General features: G+C 35.4%; 1 protein-coding gene across 1 annotated transcript in view; it reads left to right on the forward strand.

The window, feature by feature from the left end:
- Window positions 1–19852, forward strand: part of NBEA (neurobeachin) — a 479458-nt gene that overhangs the window by 250741 nt on the left and 208865 nt on the right. Inside the window, exon 37 of the mRNA XM_065730203.1 lies at window positions 133–299. Coding sequence (XP_065586275.1) covers window positions 133–299 — 167 coding nt within the window. The remainder of the gene's footprint in view (window positions 1–132; window positions 300–19852) is intronic.

The raw sequence follows: 19852 nt of genomic DNA on the forward strand, positions 1-19852 counted from the left end.
ATGCTTTGTCCTGTTCATCTTAAAAGTATCTTAATGAGCTCATTGGCTTTTGATATAAGGAGTTTTAGTAAATTATCATTTTCAGGTGATTCCCAAATATCTTTTATCAAGTAGATGCACTTTCATTCCTAGTCACAGTGTGCTCAATATGCCGCTGACAGAAGAGAGGAGGAGAAGATGTGTGATCATCTTATCAGTGCCGCAAAGCATCGGGATCACGTTACAGCCAATCAGCTGAAACAGAAGATACTCAACATTCTGACAAACAAGCATGGTGCCTGGGGAGCTGTTTCTCACAGGTAAGCTGCTAACGTAAACGTGTGGGTTTTAAACATTACTTCCAAAGTATAAGAGATGCTGTCACCATTTAACTGAAAAATGAATCTGATAGGAGTTAGAACTGCTAAAATGTATTCTCTATAATTAGTTTTTGCTTCAACTGTTTATTGAGGTCTTCTTTTATAAAGATCCAGAGATTAAGCTCCTTGATGGATTGCTAAAATAATACTTTATTATATTTCAAGTAAATTGTAATGACTATTTGTTGATTATGTATAATGCAGCTTTGCTAGAGGTATATCAGATGCTTTTGAGGCTCCTTCCAGTATCATTGCCTTTATGAATGAAATGCTCTGGATGATGCGAGCCATCCATACAAATGTTGAAAGAGGAAGCAGAGGACCCATCTAGCATTATAGTCAGTATAACAATAAGAAGCAGAACCAGAACATGAGTTGCTGTTTCATGCTTTCTTCTGTTTATAGCTTTTTTGTGCAAGTGATGAAGTGGTAAGATCCACTTGTAAATCTTAACTCTACTACAACAAAGCCGTTGTCGATACCAGCCATGTACAAAGTCCATATGTTTAAAGCAAATCTTCTGCGTCTGCCTGATTTTATCAAGTCTGCAGCTGAACTTAACCAAAGTGCAGCTGAGTTCTGCAGGCGCTCCTGTAAGGAAGTAAACAAATAAAAACAGCATGATCCAAAATGTATCTTTCTTATTCTATGTAAGTGATAATGTAATATTTGAGATTTTAATCAGAACTATATTGAATACTGTTTTTAAAACATTATTGTATTCAACATAGAGACTAAATGAAAATTCTTCATATATCATGCCAAAAATCAAAGCCTTGCTTTTCTGATTACGAATTACAAAAATAGCCAGTGGCTAAGGTGCTGACCCTCCTTGTGTGGAAGAGTTGAGCTCAGATTGCTCCTTTCCTTCATTCTGAGCAAGGTCTTGAACCTGGCTCAGTCATGTGAGTGCTCCACAAAGCCACAGGCTGACAAGTCTCTTTCTTGGATTTTTTTTTCAATCAAGCTAATTAATAAATTGATTAGTTATTCAAATTAGAACTGTACAAACAATAGACTGAAAAAGTCTTGCTTCCAAATTTCTGATATTTGTATAGTTTAATTTCCTACTTGAATCCCGCTGGTCTGTTCTAAGAAAGCAGAACAGAAAGTTCTGCTTTAGATCTGAAAAAAAAAATCAGTAAAAGTCTGTTTGAGACTGATATGCTGATTCAAAAACTTTTCCATAGATGAACATTTTCTTTCAGAAAAACAAACAAACAAACAAACAAACAAACAAAAAAGCATTTGAATGTAGCTTGAATACATTCCTGAGACTTCAGCTTATTAGAAAAGATTTTGAATAATAAAATGGATAAACCAGTAACAACATTTAATAAATATTATATACTGTTCATTCTTTTTTTTCATTGTGTCTAGTTGATTCTTGCAGTTTTATAGTGTAAAAAATAAAATGTAGTTTTTCATATTTATCATCCTTGTATCTTCCAAGGAAACAACAGTTTCCTGGATGATGAAGGAGATGTATTTTCTTTTTATTTTTTAAGGTGGTAGAAAACACAGAAGTTTAGTCTGTTAGAAATTCTGTAGTAAAACATCACAGATGTTCTAATGGTGATTACAAAAAAAAAAAAAAAAAAAGACATTTAGAAGAATTTGATACGGTTAATTTAAAGCAGCCTGAGTTGATAGTGGACACTCATGTTATCTCTAGTTGAGGCTTAAAACAGTGTATCTGGAGACTTAATCTGATAAGTTCAATTTTCAGTCTTTTTAATGTCTTGCATTTCTGAATGATCTTGTGACTCAAATTTGGTTGCAAGCACTTTGCAGGCTTCAGTATGTCTTCCTCACCATGTCACTGGGCACTAACTCCTGCAGGAGACCCTCTCGTTGGGTCACACAACTGTCCTGCATTGTAGGTGGCATACTACCTGGCAACAGACCACTGTTGCCGGTCTTACTTGCTCATTAGTCCATGTTAGTTTTTTATGGGCTATGAAGCATCTGGGCACCTTTGATAAAGCTATCAAATTTCTTACATCAAGCAAAATAAATTCCCATTTTATTTCACTTTCCCTGTCTGCCTGGTACTCAGTTCCCATTTTGAACATGTTTGGTCCAGCTGCTGGCCTGTTGGTTCATTTTTAGCTGCTAATGTTTAACCTGAAGAAGAGAAGAAGCTGTGGCAGCATAAGGCTTCCAATGAGGTTCCCCATTTGCAGGATGCAGATGTCCTTGCAGTTCAGGTCCTACCATGCCAACTCTGTGACCCACCATGCAAGTGCAGCTTCTGTCATGAGACCTAATGGACTGTATAGAGAATGGACTAAGAAGGATGGAGATGTGGAAGATGACCAGATGGAAAACATCTAATGCCTTACTAATAAGTGAGGTCACTGTTCTTGGGCAGATTTAAAAGGCTTTGACACAGAAAGGAGAGAGGGCTCAGGGAACTTTGTAGATACAGAAGGCAAAACCTTCTCCTAATTAGATAGTTTCCTCAGTATTTTTTCTGTGATGGAAATTAAGATGAGTTCTAAGATTTTACTTTCCATTGTCTTATCTGGTAGGACATTCTTGATGGATAGTTACAATGTCAGCAGTCTTTTTATATACTTCTGCTTCCTGTGCCCCAGAAGATTGCTAAGGGATTTGAATTAGCAGTTTAGTGGGTAGGGATAGTGATAGGAGGATAGTTGGACTAGATGATCTTGTAAGACCTTTCCAACCGAATGTATCTATGAATCCATGAATCTATGAATCTATGCCACCTGACTGGAGGAGAGCTACTAAAAAGTTTGCAGACATATTCCTCTGCAGTGACCAAATCACTTCTGTCAGGAATAATTTTTAGATTTCTGAATGCATCCAACCAATTTCCTGCATGGCTCTTGAATCTGAGAATGTTCTTGGAAACTACAAATTAAAGAAATCCTTAGCAGGTCCAGGAGGGGCAGGCAGAGAAATAGTTAACCTGTTCCACATGATAAACACTTAAGTCAACAGCAATGTCTTTAAAGTCCTTTAGCAAAGTTGCTCATAAAATATTAAGATCTGATCTTGTAAAATATTATGCAACTGTAGAATTTTTTTTCTTTGTGTTAGCATTTCAACACAGTGAATTTATAAGTCCTTTAGCTTTTGTGTCTGCAGGTACTCTTTCTACAGATAGTAACGACCAGCATTTACTGTTTTATCTATAGGTGTCACAGAGTATTCTCTGTTCATATATGAGAAATCAAAAATTAACTCCTGGCAACACTGTGATTATTGAGAAGAAAATCAAGGGGTTTGATGAATTCAATTCTGTCATACTTACAAATTATAAATTTCAGATATAAATTATTTTCAAAATGTTCAAAGAAGTAGGAAGACAGTTGATTTTAAAATAACACAAAATCATAGGTGACATGCATTCCAGCTACCTCCTTAATTAGCTACTAATTTACAAAGGAAAATTAATTTTATGCAAATGCTTCACTACTTGAATTAATTATTTCAAAGATGGTAACCCTGTGTGAGCTGTCCCAGACTGTGTATTGACCAAACAGTATGACTGGAAACAAACTGACAACCTGTTTACTCTTTCATCTTCTTTTTAGAACAGTAATTAACACTTTTCAAAAATTCTTTCTGATATATTGCTTATCAGTATTACCACCTTTGTAAATATTTTCCAATCAGTTCTTAAAGGGAAAACAAAAGTTTATTTGCCTCATTTCTTACAAGTGTGAGCATCAACAGCCTCACAACAGAAGGAAATTATTGAAATTTCTTATTTTATCCTTCATATCTTAGGAAAGACTAATAGTATTCAAAACAAATCTATTTGGTTTGTTATAAACATTTTCTGAATTGAAACATCATACCCAAATTTAAATTCTACATGTTTTTTCCATTGAGAAATTGATGGGTTGGGTATTTCTTTGATGCACTGCCACTTATTCACAGTGAATACGCAACATCCTATTTCCTTCAACTCAGGAAGAATCACACAGGGTGTTTCATAGATTACCGTTCAAAGCCTCTGTAAGCTAGCACTTACCCTGGCTTTTTTCAGGGTTATAGTCTTCATGTCACAACATATGCTTCCTTCTGTCTTCTCTGTCAGCTTCATATGGTGCTTCTCTTCCTTCCCATCTGCTTCTCTCCCCATAGACATCTTTCTTTAAATATATATATTTATATATATATAATATATATATGTAATAAAAAGAAGTTTAGTTAAACTTCTCTGTACACACCATTCACATTTGTTATCAGCCCCGTGTATATATGGGATGTTATCTTTTGCCATGCTTGTTTTGAGGGTTCTTTTACTTCAGCTTCTTGAATTTAAGCAGGCACTACAACTGTATATGTAATTATAGTTACAGTTTGAATAAGTTTAAGGCAATCTAGGGCAATACAGAGTTCTGAGTTCAAAATCTAAATACAAAATACCTTTGTATTGATATTTTCACACTATCAGTTCTAATATACACAGGAGGATTACTGTGATGAGAAAAATGACATTTAAAAATAAGATTTGTTTGTCTTGCTTTCAGTGATTTGATGAAAGAGGCCCCACCTACATTAAAGCAGCTTTACCAAATAGCAAGTATACAAGGGCTTTTTCTGTTCAAATACATCTTTGGTTGAACTAGACACCCATAACAAATTAATCATTCATGGTGGAGGGCAGAGCTGTCAAACTCATTCTGTGGTGAAGACCAAATTTGTCTGGGGAGACAGTCTGGAAACACAAAGTTGCTTGCCAGACTGCTAGTTCTGCTTCTCAGGGCAGCTTGTGCTTCTGCGGAGATAGAGTTCTGCTGGGGAAGGTGGAGAGAGCTTGAAAGTGAACTCCCCCTTTCTAAGCCTGTAGGGGTTGGCTGTTAGTATGATGATTCTGGGAAGACCCTGCTTCTAAACCAAATGTTTTCAGTTTACAGTAAGAGGGATGAGAACACAGGAATTTAATAAGAAGGAGTTTCCCTTGTAGCCAGCCCTTGGCATTCTCTGACTCCATCACCATCCTAGCTGCTGCCTTAGGAAGTTGAGAGCACAAAGATCCTATCCAGTCCGCCACTGCAAATCAGCTTCATCTGGTTTAGCTATTCATTCATTTCTGGCTCATTTTAACTGCTAGAAATAAATTACAAAGGACACTTTAGAACAGTAGAAAATATATAGGACCAGATCCAGTCTACTGGATCCAGCAGTGCATTTGACATGACTGTTGTTTGAGGGTCTGTTAAAGCTCTGCATTTTTCCACATAATCCACATAAGAAGTTGTTTCTGGAACTGGTGAAATGTATTTTTGTTTTCAAAACAGTTACTTCCAGGCTGATCCTATGGAACCTGCAATTGAGCTCATTTAGTAACTATTTTGGTAGCAAGTTCCAAATATTCAATTCTAAGACAATTTCATCACGAGAAAATTTTAATAGATGCTTTTCTATCCTTGTTTCTGCTGAACTGCCCTACTATGATAAATGTCATGTCTGCAGTTTTCACATTTCCGGCCTGGTGTCAATCGCCCTTCTCTAGCAGGATTTAAACATACATGTGAGAGGTTATTTTTCTAATGCAATCACTCTTTTTTAGTATTTTCAATCCCCTTATTATCTTTCTTTCTATGCTTTCAACTTTCTGCTGCTCTGCACCTGTTATATTACATCTAATACTGGTTGTTTACCCCAGTATTTTCTCCAGCAGTGGCAGATGGCAGAGAATTTGTGTTAACTGTGTCACACCCTTTCAGGAGCACAAGAGAAGAAGAGAAAAATCCTTCCTAAGAGCAGTAGATTAGATGTAGGATGCTATTTGCAGCATAGTGATACTTGCCAAGACAGGAGCATTGCATAGCCAGAGATGAGCCCAGTGACTGAGTGCACAGTTTGCTTAAGTGAGACTTACCCAGTTCTGTGCTTGTACAAGGTTACTCTGCTGTTTTTAACTGTTGTGCTTTTCACTATGGACTTTCTCCCACAGCTGGAAGAAACCTCTTCAGAGGTTTATATTTGTTTTGCAAAGAAGTAGTATTTCCCCATGTTGGGAAAGCCAAGATATTCAGGGGTGACTTATTCACCCATAGGGGAAGACGTACTTATCTCTAGGAAGTGCAGTTTATTATATTTGATATTAAAGAAGGAGGACATTTTCTCACATCATTACTTCTCTATAAGAGAATAATTTTCTTCCTTCTCTACTTTTTGTTTTTCCTACTCATATTTATAGTGTCTGTTTCTGCCTGTAATTTGTATTTCCACTTTTGCTTCGTGGCAAACATCATGACAAAGGTTTTGCTTATATTCTCTTTCTCTTAGCTTTACAAAGAACAAATCTTTAGAATTCAGCAATCAGAATAAAAATCTAAATGACATAGTGTCAATTGTCTGCATATTTTATTGTAGCTGTAACAAGAGGATTTTAAAGTGTAGGTATACTAAGAGAATGACCAGCCTCTGAGAGATCTGAGAGGTCTCCTGCTCCTCCTTAAGTCTAACCACAGAGTTAGCACATGCTACACACACAGCAGTTCATCTTCCAGTATGAAGTCACAAGAACAGGTTCAGACCAGCAGTTCATCTAGCTTGGTAACCTACCTTCAACTGAAAGTGAACGCCTAAGAAAGAGTAAGAATAGGTCAACAGACTCCTTGCTTTTTTCAGCTCAGGATTTCCTGAAGAATCTAAATTTCAGTCTGTCAGTTTTTAAGTTTCCTTCTATCAGTAGGACTTCAAAGTCCAGCTGCCTTTCCTCATCTTTTACTCCTAGTTCCTGCAAAGGAAACAGCCTCTGGAGTGGGTATCAGCAGACTCGAAAGCAGGTGCTGGTACTGACAATGTTTCTAGCATCTGTGCTCCTTCTTTCCCTGCCTCTAGTTTAGACAGAGGCAGAAACTCAGTAGAAACCACGAGGGAAGAATTTCTTATTTGTCAGGTAACACTTCCCTCACCTGATTCTCACTTTTTCTCCAATGCCAATCTAGTGTAGTGTAGCAGTGCATATCCATCTTCTCCATAGAGTGGATGGAAACCAAAGAATAAAAAGGAATGAAGGCCATAGATTAGAAAGATTCTGGAAAAGTAAATTTTATGTTTCTAAGAAGGCTTTAAAAAAAAATTATTTGACTTACTCTTTATTTGTGACCCAAACTGGGTGAGAAACATCCTATTTTCAAGTTGCAATAAATTGTTTAGTACCCTTATATATTGGGATTCTTTTCCATGTGTCTCTTCAGGTAAATTACAAAACATAAATGCTGAACTGTATTTTTTTTTCCTAAGAGGAGAATCTATAGTGTTTTGACAGATTTAGACATTTTTGTTGGAGTCATCAGAAATGCAGAGTTCAACTGGAAGTAAAAAACTGGTGGAATCATTTTGATTCCTCTCAAAACCTTAATCTGTGTTGTACTTTTTTATTTGAAATGTATTTATGTCCAACCATATGTTTGTCAAGCACTTGGAGAGATTCAGGTTAGTAGCTGGAAAAGAACTCAAGATTAAATCAATGTCAGACTCTGAGGCAACCATAATTTGGAACATCTCCATCACATGTTTCTTATCCTCTTTACTTTAAGCAGGGGAAAGAAAGTGTAATTCTGCAAGCACCTTAGGAAGCCTGTTATTTGTCTTTGCTAGCTTTACAGTTGAACTTACATATAGGATAATTCTGTGTGCAGCAAATTAGATGAATTACTATGAAAAAATCCTGAGGTAGTCAGAACATATCTAAAAACCCTTTATGAACAAAATTTCTTTCCATTCTAACATAAAAATGTATTCAAAACATTCTCTTTTTATAACTTTTTTAGTAAGATCTGTCTCTTTAATAAATGTATTTTACCACTGAGTTTTTTGTATTCTCAGTTATTTAAAAAAAAATTAAGCTAAAAAATTTCTCATGTCCATACTCTTACAGTGCCAGTGGTAAAATTTTTTCTTAGATTATTTCTCAGTATACTGTACTTTTTTTTCTCTTCAAAATTGCCCAGATTTTCAGTAAGTTTGTTTCATGCCTCTTTCTAAACTTCAAAGTAAGCTACTATATGGCAAACAAGTTCTTCTTTCTTGTTTTTACTAGGAGCAAAGCCTGAGTTATTTTGGCAAGCTTCTGTAAAGACAGCTGAAATTTTATGTTCTGGATACTAAGACATCTCTTAATTCCCATGTTTCCTGTTTTCCTTGCTGCAATGTTTAGTCAGCTAAGACATATAATATCCACTCTCTCATCTCCTCAGTTCTCCACGCATCAGCCCCTGCCTCTCAAAAATAGAAATCAAACTATGGGGTGTTTGTTTGGTTTTTCAGTGGTTTAGTGGTTTGAGGTTTTTTTGCATTTTTACTTCTCTTCTGTATATAATCATCCTCCTTCAAACTAGTTTAGAGCTTCTCTAAGCCAATAGGTCGCTATCATTTTGGCCTTCTGATTTTATCTCTACATAGCAGGTTTTGTTTCTGATTGTAGTCCCATGTTTGAGGAAATAAAAAACTCTCAGGAGTATCTGTCCTCATCATACACAGCCTTCAGGTATCCTTACCTTTACTGTCAACCAGAAATATACTGTGTTTGTGGCTATGTTACTTTATCTCCTCATACTCTGTATAATTTCTAAATCAGCTTGGTGTCCTATCCTGCAATGTTACTAATGATACACAGGAGGCATAGGCATGTGAGTAAAAGCTGTTTACAAGCTTTGGCATGTATCCAACATGGCATCCTATTTTCAAGTGGCACAGGAAGAGCTTGTTCTGTGGGGTGCAGAAGACAGCAAAGAGAGCCTTCACCCTCCTCCCTTTGATATACCATAGTGGAACAATTGTTTGGGTTTGGTGTGCATATTGTCAGTACAGACTGTACGTTTTCAGGTCTATAACTGTGCAGATCATCGACACACAACTCACTTTTCTTCTGTCTGAAAAATAAGCTCAGCAAACATTTCTCTTTCACGTAGCTCCTCCTGGTTTTATTGGAGTGGGTTGGGGGGTAGCATTTACTTCATCATTTTGTTTGTTTCAAAAGAGTGAGGAGTTTACGCAGATTTATTCTTAGGCTTCATATAAGGAGATGGCTGTACTTGGTTGTACTGTTTTCCTCACTGATAAAATGGATATAATAATCCACACTGGACTTCTAAAGAGTAATTAAATAATTCAAGAGAGTACTGGAACTACTGCATAGTTTTAATAACCTGCTTTTTTTCATAGCGTGAATACATTTGGTATGAGTGTCATTATAACATTTGCTTTTTTTATAAACTTTGGGTTTTTTTGACATGAAAATTCTATTTTTTTTTCAGTAGCAATATCTGTTCGTATAGAGTCTTGAAGTATATGTAAATATATTTCTTCTACACTTATGGACGTAAAATAGTTGATGATGGCAGATTGCAAGCCTCTCCCCATATTTGTGCTCCCCCACTATATTGATATCTTTTGTCAATAATATAGGCTGGTGGTTAGGTTGTAAAGCTCCATTGCTCAAGAGTGTTGTATTTTGAAGTAATCTGTCATGTATGTGCTGTAGAGATAGGAGACTATTTATGTTTATGGCATTTTAAGTAACTCACTAAAACCCTTTAGAATATACAGAAAAGGCTTGTTTACTGTCATCACTGCTCACTTAATCCTGTGACCTTGACATGATAGTATGCCCATAAAGCTCCCTGTGGGTAGTTCAATAAAATAGATGAACATCAGAGTCTAATGATCATTTCAGCTTCAGGAATATACTGCCTTATGCAATAAATCGTTCTTAAATGTTCAATAGCACTGAACCATTTTAAAACAAAACAATGTAGCAAGCTATCCAATTATCTAGATTATTAGAAAATCCACAAAAAATACATAAGCTCCATGTACTTATGCTGCTCAATTTGAGAATGTTAACCAGTTTTTACAAAACCATTGCATATATACAATGCCAGCAGACTAAAGTTAAGACAAAGTTATTTCTTAAAATTTTTGTACAAACTCAGTTATTCTCTTTGTTGGGGTGGGTTTTTTGTTGCTGTGGGTTTTTCGTTGCTGTTGTTTTTGTCTTGTTTGTTTGTTTCTTTGTGGTGTACGTAAGTACATTTATTCTTGAGGTGACCTTTGTTTTTTATCTTTGTTCCTCTTAGCAAATTATATTTATATTTATTGGGTGAGAATGCTTTTTGGTTTTGTTTATTTTTGTTTTGGTTTCGTTTGGTTTTTTGGAGGGGGGGTGGGGTTTTTTTTGTTGTTGTTGTTAGTTATAATCTGAAACTAGGAAAGATTAATGCATATGGAATTCTAATGATTTACTGGAAGTTATGTTTGCACTAATGGTAGGAAGCAATAAAAACGCACATAAAGAGGAAAGTAAATGTGACGTCTCTTAGGCCCAGTTTAGAACTACTACTAAAGCCTTTGGGATACTTTGCCATAAGAGGGCCTTAATTTTTATGCATAATATATCTTGTGTTATGAGAAAACATGGAGGAAGGTAAAAAGTGATATATTTACCTTTTGGTGGATGGAAGTGGCTTTTTGGTATTAAAGATTTTTTCATTTTTCAATTGTTTAATGCACAGACATTCAAGCTTCCAATTTTTATTATCCAAGTATGCCTAATTTTCTGTCTTTTACATTGAATATTAGTCCATCGTCTCATATTCTCATGAAAAATAAGTGTTATTTTCAAAATTGATGACAGCTCAATAGTAGAGGAAATTTATTAGGTGAACAGTGGACAGTATTGGTGGACAGTATTTTCAGTGGTAGAGCTTTGTACTAAAATGTTGAGTTAAAAATCTAGGCAAACGCATTGACTGAAATCTGTCAGAAAAGTACAGACTGGAGCAGGAGGTGATATCCATCCACTAGAACAAAACCTAAATTTACCATTCTTTCCAATGAGAGAAAAACAAAACAAGCAAACAAACAATACCAGTTAACTATTTGGCTACATACCAAGCAGGGTTGAGTAAATATTTTTTTGTTATAGTCATTCAATGTGAGATCTTAGTGAATAATTAAGTCGCTTCAGTTAATGAAATGCTCTGCATTTGTTTACTTACAAGGATCCTGAGAATCCAAATGAAGAGTCTGTTTAATTGTTCCTCAAGTTCCTTGCTTTTCATTTCTAAAAGTTTTGGAACTGTATTCAAGAAATATTCAGATGTGGTACTAAGTGGACATGGTTAAATGAGGAAATATTGATGGTAGATGGAAGGCTGAACTGGATGACCTTGGAAGTATTTTCCAATCTCGCTGATTCCATGATTCTATTATTCTGTGAATTAAAAACTGCCAGAAGTCTTATTTGAGACTTGTGGGAAATGTCACCATTTTCTCTGATTACAGCCTGAATTAAAACTATACTGCCTCTTAATTTTTGGCAGAAGAGATATTTTAAAGGTTTGAAGCCTGACAGAGTAAAAAGAAATTGTAACAATTAGAATTAAAAAAATGGAATATATGTACAGTTTAGTAGTGTTAGAGAAATATTAACAATTGTTTGTAAAAATAGGGAAATCAACTTTTTATATACAAGTTTGATATTTTTATTACAGTAAATGGTCCTTTAGGAAATCAGATACATTCTATGTCAGTTTTTAGCTTTCATAGAAACATAGAATTGCTCAGGTTGGAAAAGAACTTCAAGATCATCAAATCCAACCGCAACCTAACCATACTACCCTAACTAACAACCCACCACTCAATCATGTCCCTGAACACCACATCCAGATGGTTTTTAAACACATTCAGAGCTGTTGACTCAACCACCTCTCTGGGGAGCCTATTCCAGTGCTTAACAACCCTTTCTGTAATGAAGTTTTTCCTTATATTCAACCTGAACCTCCCCTGATGCAACTTAAGGCCATTTCCCCTCGTCCTGTCACCAGTCACAGTGAGAAGAGACCAACCCTGCTCTCACTGCAATCATCTTTCAGGTATTTGAAGAGAGCAATAAGGTCTCCCCTCAGCCTCCTCTTCCCCAAACTGAACAGCCCCAGCTCCTTCAGTCACTCCTCATAGGCCATATTCTCCAAGCCCTGCACAAACCTTGTTGCCCTTCTTTGGACATGCTCCAGCACCTCAATGTCCTTTCTGTACTGAAGTGCCCCAAACTGTACACAATATTCTAGGTGAGGCCTCACCAGTGCTGACTATCGGGGGAGGATTTCTCACTCACCGCATCATTCCGGATACATTCCTGGGCACACTGCTGGCTCACATTCAGCCTACTGTCTATCAGCACACCAAGGTTCCTTTCCATCAGACTACTTTCCAGCCACTCCTCCCCAAGCCTGTAGGTTGCCTGGGGTTGTTGTGACCCAAACAAAGTACCCAACACTTGGCCCTATTGAAAGTCATACAGTTATGTTGGCAGATCCAACTTTTTGTTTGTTTGTTTTGGATTAGTGATACCATTTATATCACTCTTGTTTTCTGATGAATATACCTCTTCACTGGAAAGAAGTAGACTTTTCTTTCTGAGTGGATCTCCAATGAAGGCCAGGTACATAAATTAGAAAATAATGTGTGTGTTGCAGAAGCTAAAGTTGCAGGTCATATACTGGGTTTCATCTGTAGCATTCCCTATATATCAGAATCATTTGTTATCCTGTTGCTGAGCTATGAAAGGGCAGTATTGACAGCTATGCAGGGAGGTTCAAAAGGTCCTGCTGGACACCACTAAATTTTTATTAATACATGACAGGGACCTATTCTTAGAGATGTCCTATTCTGAAAGTACTAGAAGAGCTCCTTTATTTCAGTGGCACAGTGACAAATTGCTGAGTCTGGCTCTTTGAATGCAGTATTTACTTAGAGAATTCCACTTCTTTAAGTGTAAATAAGGAGTTCTTAATTTGAGTACAGCGATACAAAAGAAATCTACATCTAAATTCTTATCCTTCTTTTGTTAAATTTGACATTTAATGGAACTCACAGTAAAGTTGTAATGCTACTATTTTCTGAAAGACATACATTCCTTAGGAGGGATGCATACTGTAGAGAAGCCACAATGATCATTCTTGTACTAGAAAAATACTTCAGATTCCTTTTGTCGTTCACGTTTTTCAACACATTTGTAAGATGTTCTATCTCAAGTAGTACTATATTAAGGGAACCTAAACCCTGAGTAGTGAATGTATAATGAATGTTTTGAACTGGTGTTCATCACAAGTTCTGTATTGGGTCTGTATTATTCTCCTTGCAAGTAATTAGACCTCTAATATGTATTACTGTGTGTGTTTGAGGGCGTGTTCATTTGAGGGTTCTTCCCCTAGTCCTGCCTTAATCTCTGTGGTGTTTTAGCTAGTTTCAATAAATCATTGGTTTCCTGGCTACTGACTCTTTAAGTTATCCCTTGGCTCTAATACTCAGAGGTTCATTGTTCTCTTCCCATACCAGTCAGTAGTAAACATCCCTGTAGACTCTGGTCAGTGGAGACTTCTAAATGGCACTCTGTCCTGAGTGTGCTTCATCATGGAATACTTAGAAAAATGTAATTTAGCCTGTATCCGAAACGTCCATCCGGTGCACTTTTACAAGTAGATCTAATAACCTTATGACTATGGGATGGAGACAAACATCTTCATACGTTCAAGATGTTGAATAGTTTTTTCAAATTCTTCAGGCACGTATTACACAGTGGAGTAAAATTACAGTAAAATTTTACCATGTATACACAAGTACTGACTTTTATTTACATGTTCTGCTAAATTTTGAGTCAACTGTGAATAAGACGAGAATTACTATCTTCTTACTGAGTCATTCATTGAGGCCAATCTCGTTTTCACAGATATTCCTTACACTGATGTGTCCGTGTAGAGTAACATAAAAATGGAAACAGAAGTATTTACTCTCTAGTATCTGTAAAATGAGGAATTTACTATACATAATTTCCTGGATATTTCATGTACTGAGATCAGGTGTTAATACTGAAAAATACTGTGTCATTTTGTGTAGTTTTGTGTCATACTCTGAGTGATTGTTCTTGTACATTTGTACCATAGTATGAGTTAAGTCATAGAGTATAGTTCTTGTGATATTCCTCAGCACTGTAGGTTAATTATCTTGAATTCTTTGGTTTAATTATTTCTCTGAATTTTTGGTCTTCACATAAAAACTTATGTGGTTGGACATATTTCTTGAGCAAGTGAGCTATGTATTGTGTATGATTTTGGGGGCGAGTGAGTGATGTGGTTTTTTGTTTGTTTGTTTGTTTTGTATGTGTGTGGGTCAAGAAAGCAATAGGATTGAAAAAATGATGTGTTATTTCCACGATCTAAATGTTCTGCAGCAATAGCAGCAGCTGAGCAACTCACTGTTATTCAATGCTACATTAACTTTTCCATTAATGCTGGTGCTGTAAAATATGAAGCCCTTAAGCACTGTGAAGTTGCTGTCTGATTTTTGTTCCTTTGCATGGCTGCTGTATATTTGCATGTTGCAACCATTATGTGGATAATCACCATCATTACTTTTTAGAAGGTCATTCTTGTGCTGCATAGAGTTAAATGTAGAAATGCTTTAACAGAAAAAAAGGATCCTTAAACATATTCACTAACAATGCCATCTATGTCCTATTTATTTGCAACTGTGATTATGTGATAGTAGCTTAAATGCCAACAAGATATTTTTCTTCTAGGTTTATCTTTCTTTCTTCCTTCCTTAAACAAAAATAATCCAAGAAAAGAAACCAGACACCATGAAAGACCAATGTTTTTCCAAACAAAAGTGAACCAAAACAAACCTATGAAGGGTTAAAATATTTATTCTGAAATTATTATATGTTCTTTTGCACATGGAATAATTTTCATTATGTGATAAACACAATTATATTTTCAAAATGTAGAAATTTATTTCTAGTGAACAATGTACAATGATTGAATAACTGTTACAGAATAACAGTCAGATTTCTTCAAGTTTTTTTTTTATTTTTGTTGAGAGTGTATGTTTCTGAGAACAGTGGATTCAATAAGTGCCATCAACAAAGCCTTGCAGCAATTCATGGCACATCCAAACACAGCTTACCAACTGTTCCATCCACCCTGCCCTCTGGAATTCACACTACAATTCATATGGAAAAACTGAATTCTTCTTTCTGACATGAAACCAGTTACTTTATGCCCTGAAGAATGAAGTTTTGATCTTAGTGGTGCCAGCAAGGTGACATCTCAACACTGACTAAATTTTTATTCATCCCTGTGTTTTCCCTGTGAATTGTAGTACTTCACTAACAGTGACTTGAGATCTTCTGATGGGTTAAAAAGCCCCAAAATAGAGCTGAAATATTACCATCTTTTAAGAGAACTGTTTGAAATATTTAGCACTGTTTTGATTTATATTTAAATATGCTTTAGTAGAGTAGCCTCTCATTGAATTTTTGCTGTGCTTCAGACTCACTAAATGTGGTTGAGTATGAATTTGTGTGATGGCAAATACAGAGTCCTTTCTAGTTGCATGTGATCAACAACACTGCACTTTAGAACTGTTTCTGGTGGTTTTCAAACAGATTGAAATGGCAGTTCATAAGAGTGTGGTAAGTCCTTAATTGTATATTCAGCCAGGGCTTGGTTTGTTCTTGGTGTTTTTTGGTTGGTTGTTTTTTTTTTTCTTTTTTTTTTTTGTCTCTATGCTCTATTTATCCACTTCAGTCTTCTCTCTTACTATATTTTTGTTGTACTAGGTTTTTGTTTGTTTGTTTTTATTCAGATATTTTTATGTTGGTATTGTTTGATTTCAGGTACACATATGGAGATGAGTTTAGTATCCAATATATGTTCTGTACTCTTTGAATAGACAGACTGTTCATGTTAAGCCCTAAGTCTACCAAAAAATTCTACCAAAAAATTCTACCCAAATTTCATTATATTACAATAAAATTTGGAATTTCTATGTTCTTTACTGTATGATGATATTCTTTTTGTTTCAGGAATTTCACTTAGTGTATAACTTTGTCATTTATGAATTTTTCACAGTTCTGCTTAATAATTATTGATCTGGATGATATTGTATTATTCAGAAGTATTTTGGGTGTGCACTTACTTATCCAAGCTCTTTTGTGTGTTTCTTGAAGGTCAGTACTGGACTGTGGTATATACGTATAGGATTACAATTTTTATTTTTTTTTCATTTATTTCTCATATGTGCTGAAAAAATTCGTTTACAGTATAATCCATAGGGTATTTCTCCCTAAAACTCATTCAGTGTCTGGTTGGATACCATATCTGCACTCAACAGCAGGAATGCACCAGTCAGAAATGTTAGTGGTCTTGTTTATATACGTCATAAAGAGGTTTTTTTTGGAACAGGAAAAAAAAAAAAGGATTAAAAAAAAAAAAAGTTGTTGGGAATTCTTAAGTATTTTACTTTTGAATAAAATACAAGGAACTGATTAAATGTCTGCCTTTAAACTTCACCCAGCTCTGCTGTTTCGGAAAATTTGGGACAATAAAAGCTATACAACTGAAAATCTTATAAGATTGGACACTTCTTTTCTTTTTGAATTACGTTTTTTTATGTGTTTGTATGGGCTGTTGTTAAAGTTAATCGTTTCATATGAGCAAAGTGACTTACCAAAATGTACTCCGTTTTGAATGCTGAGAAACAGTGGAGCTCAGCTATCACAAAAAAGATTAGAAAAACCTAAGGTGGATAAAACCTGTGGAGATAAAGATTTTAAAATCCCTGTGAAGATAAAAGATTTTTGTATCAAAAAAAACCTGTTTCAACCATAACAATTTGCTTCTCCTTTGATACTGGAGGATGAGAAAAGTGTTGGAAAAAAAATACATTTATCCCTGAAGCATTAAATGGTTCTAGATTTAGGGGGCACTTAATGCAACAATTTAGGATTAACAGCTACTGAAGGTTTTAACTTGAAGTTCTAGTTTGTCCACCAACACTGAATGAATTCCAATATGCATGATTTAAAAAAAAAAAAAAAAACGAAAAAGGAAAAAAGAAAATGGAAAGTTAATCTTTCCAGTCAGTGCAGCCCATAAAAGGCAAAAAATTTATTACTCAAAAGATCATTTTAACAGTGATTAGCTGTTATTTGGAAAAATAGATTTTACTTCAGTCAATAGAATGCTATATTTTGTTGAGAATCATAGTTTACAAAATAAATTTCAATATTTTTTACTACAGCAGGTGATGAATGTTCTCCCACAGAGGTTATATCAGAAAATCAATATTTGTAAAATTGAAACAGTATAGGTTTGTATTGATCCATGTGGCTAAATCAAAATGAAAGTCTTTGTAACAGCTTTCTTAGACAGCCTGCTACCCAGTAATGGCAAACTATCAATTTTAGCTTTCCACTGATAAATCAGCTTGAAAATTGGATGTCATTTTTTTTTTTTTACTGTCGTAGTGATTTTTTATACCTTCTAACCTTTCCTGACGTGTTAGATTGGTTTATAAGACTAAGCTCTGCCTTTTTCAAAGCAGACATCAAAACTGGCATTTAGGTATATTTTGAAACAAAACATAAACTCTTGAAACCTAGTTTTATCTTCTGGATGGCTTGCTGGTAACCATATGAGCAGATCTCTGTGTAAGCAAGTATGAATATAAGCTTAAGCTGAAAGTGATATGAAAGTAATATTTCAGGTTGTTAAATTTCTCTGTTTTCTGATCTCTGGAGCTCACAAAGGTCAGGTCCTCAAGTGGAGCTTTTAGATGTTAATGCTCCAGACACTATTTTAGCTTGCTAGCTAGGAAGATTGATTTTTCTTTAATTGACTGTTTTTTTCTTTTTTTAATTTCAGTTTTGCAATGAGACTTTATGAAATGATACCAAGCACATCATTTTCAGTGGAAGCGTACAATATGTGCTGGAAATCTGAATGGTTGTTCATTGTTTTTACGATTCATTTGATTTTACTGAGAAAGTAGGTAGCAAAATCCTTTATAACAGTGAGGGAAAACCCTTAATCTGGGTCAAACGCAGTAGTTCTCGGTGACAGTCGACAGTGCCATACCTTCACGCAGATTGAGGTGGTATTGATTGTGAAGCTCACTGTTGTATAATTACTTTTGGCTGCAGAAAAATGTGGTGTGTATTGATCTAGATGGAAGCATCTGAGTAGCAGTTTCCCTTGGCTAACAGTGAGTGTCATCTTTCAGCCATGATAAATGGTAACGCTCCGGGTCAGCATAATTACTTTGTGGTGAAATGAACCTCCTGTACCCTTCTCCCTCTTGCACCGAGGAACTACCGTAATCATCTTTATCTGAAAGCCATGATTTACTGAACTAATCATCCCCTTAATAAAGTCCTTTTTCCCCTCCCCACAGAATGTACCCAATTTAATTGTGGCTCTATACTGGTGTTTTAAAAACCAAACTGCTTTGCTCGGAATCCACAAGTACTGTTCTTTCCTAATTCCCCTCAGTCCACTCAGACCTGCAGGATGTCCACAGCTCTTGTGACAATCTTTTAATCTTTATGTTTAGTGTTTATATAGGAAAAGGAGAAAGATTAAGATGTTGATTGTTTTGACACTCTACCTCTTCAGTCTTGAAATCAAACTTCATTAACACACAAGTAAATAATAGAGGACTGCAGTGAAAACTGTTGCATGAATTTATTGTCAGCAACCCTTTAATTTTATAGAGTAATGTACATTCTTTTGAGAACAGATGAGCATATCTTTTCATGATATGCAGCTAAAACAGCTTCATTTATAATAATTGTGACATTTAATAGCATTTTTACCATATACCATTAATACCATTTTCCTCTTCTAGTTCTACATGAACTTCTAGTAGGTGGCAAATGTGTTATCAGAAATAAGGAAAAGTATCTTTTGCCAGAACAGAAAACTGTGATGATTTGTATTATTTGGCACCTTTTTAATGGGGAGTTTTCAATTTGTTATCAATATTCCATTAAAACTTTGTAGCATGTTGTTGAAAATGGAATTGTGTTTACCTGCCAGTAGGGTAATATGGCCCTGGGGTAATGACTTTTTGTTAAGTAATGTTACTTAAAGAAAATCTGGGAATAGTTTTAGATCATTTTCAGACAGCTGTGAAGGGTTTGGATAAAGGTCATTTTCAATGATTGTGCTTAGTTAAATAAATGTGAAGGGTTCACAATGGGAATCTTGCTTTTCAGTATGCTGTCATAAATTTCCCTTTAACACATCTGGGAATACGAAGTAAAATGTAGTTGTTTCTGCCTTGAAGGCAGCGTATTTTATATTTTCCTTGCTTTGTTTGTTTTCCCCTTATAATGCTGTTTATTCACATAACTAGAGTTCAAAGGTTTTACTTTGCCATAAATTAAATCTTCTATTCTCTGACAGTTTGTGGGACCCGCTGGATATAGTTTTCAAACAGTTGTAACTTGAAGATTTTTTGCTGAGATTTAGTCATTAAAAGTGTTAAATTTTCTGACAACTCAGCCTCTATTGTGACCCTGGTTCATTGCTTGCTCTCTTCATTGGCCACAGCTGGCCTCTTGCTGTTCACAGCTGAAAAGTGAAATCAATGCTGGGTCTAACAAAATGCAGATGAAAGCCATTCTGATCATATATAGTCATTTCCCGTAA

This window comes from Cyrtonyx montezumae, unplaced genomic scaffold, assembly GCF_038088225.1.
Source record: "Cyrtonyx montezumae isolate F1298 unplaced genomic scaffold, pur_monq_1.0 scaffold_12, whole genome shotgun sequence".
Taxonomy (NCBI): domain Eukaryota; kingdom Metazoa; phylum Chordata; class Aves; order Galliformes; family Odontophoridae; genus Cyrtonyx; species Cyrtonyx montezumae.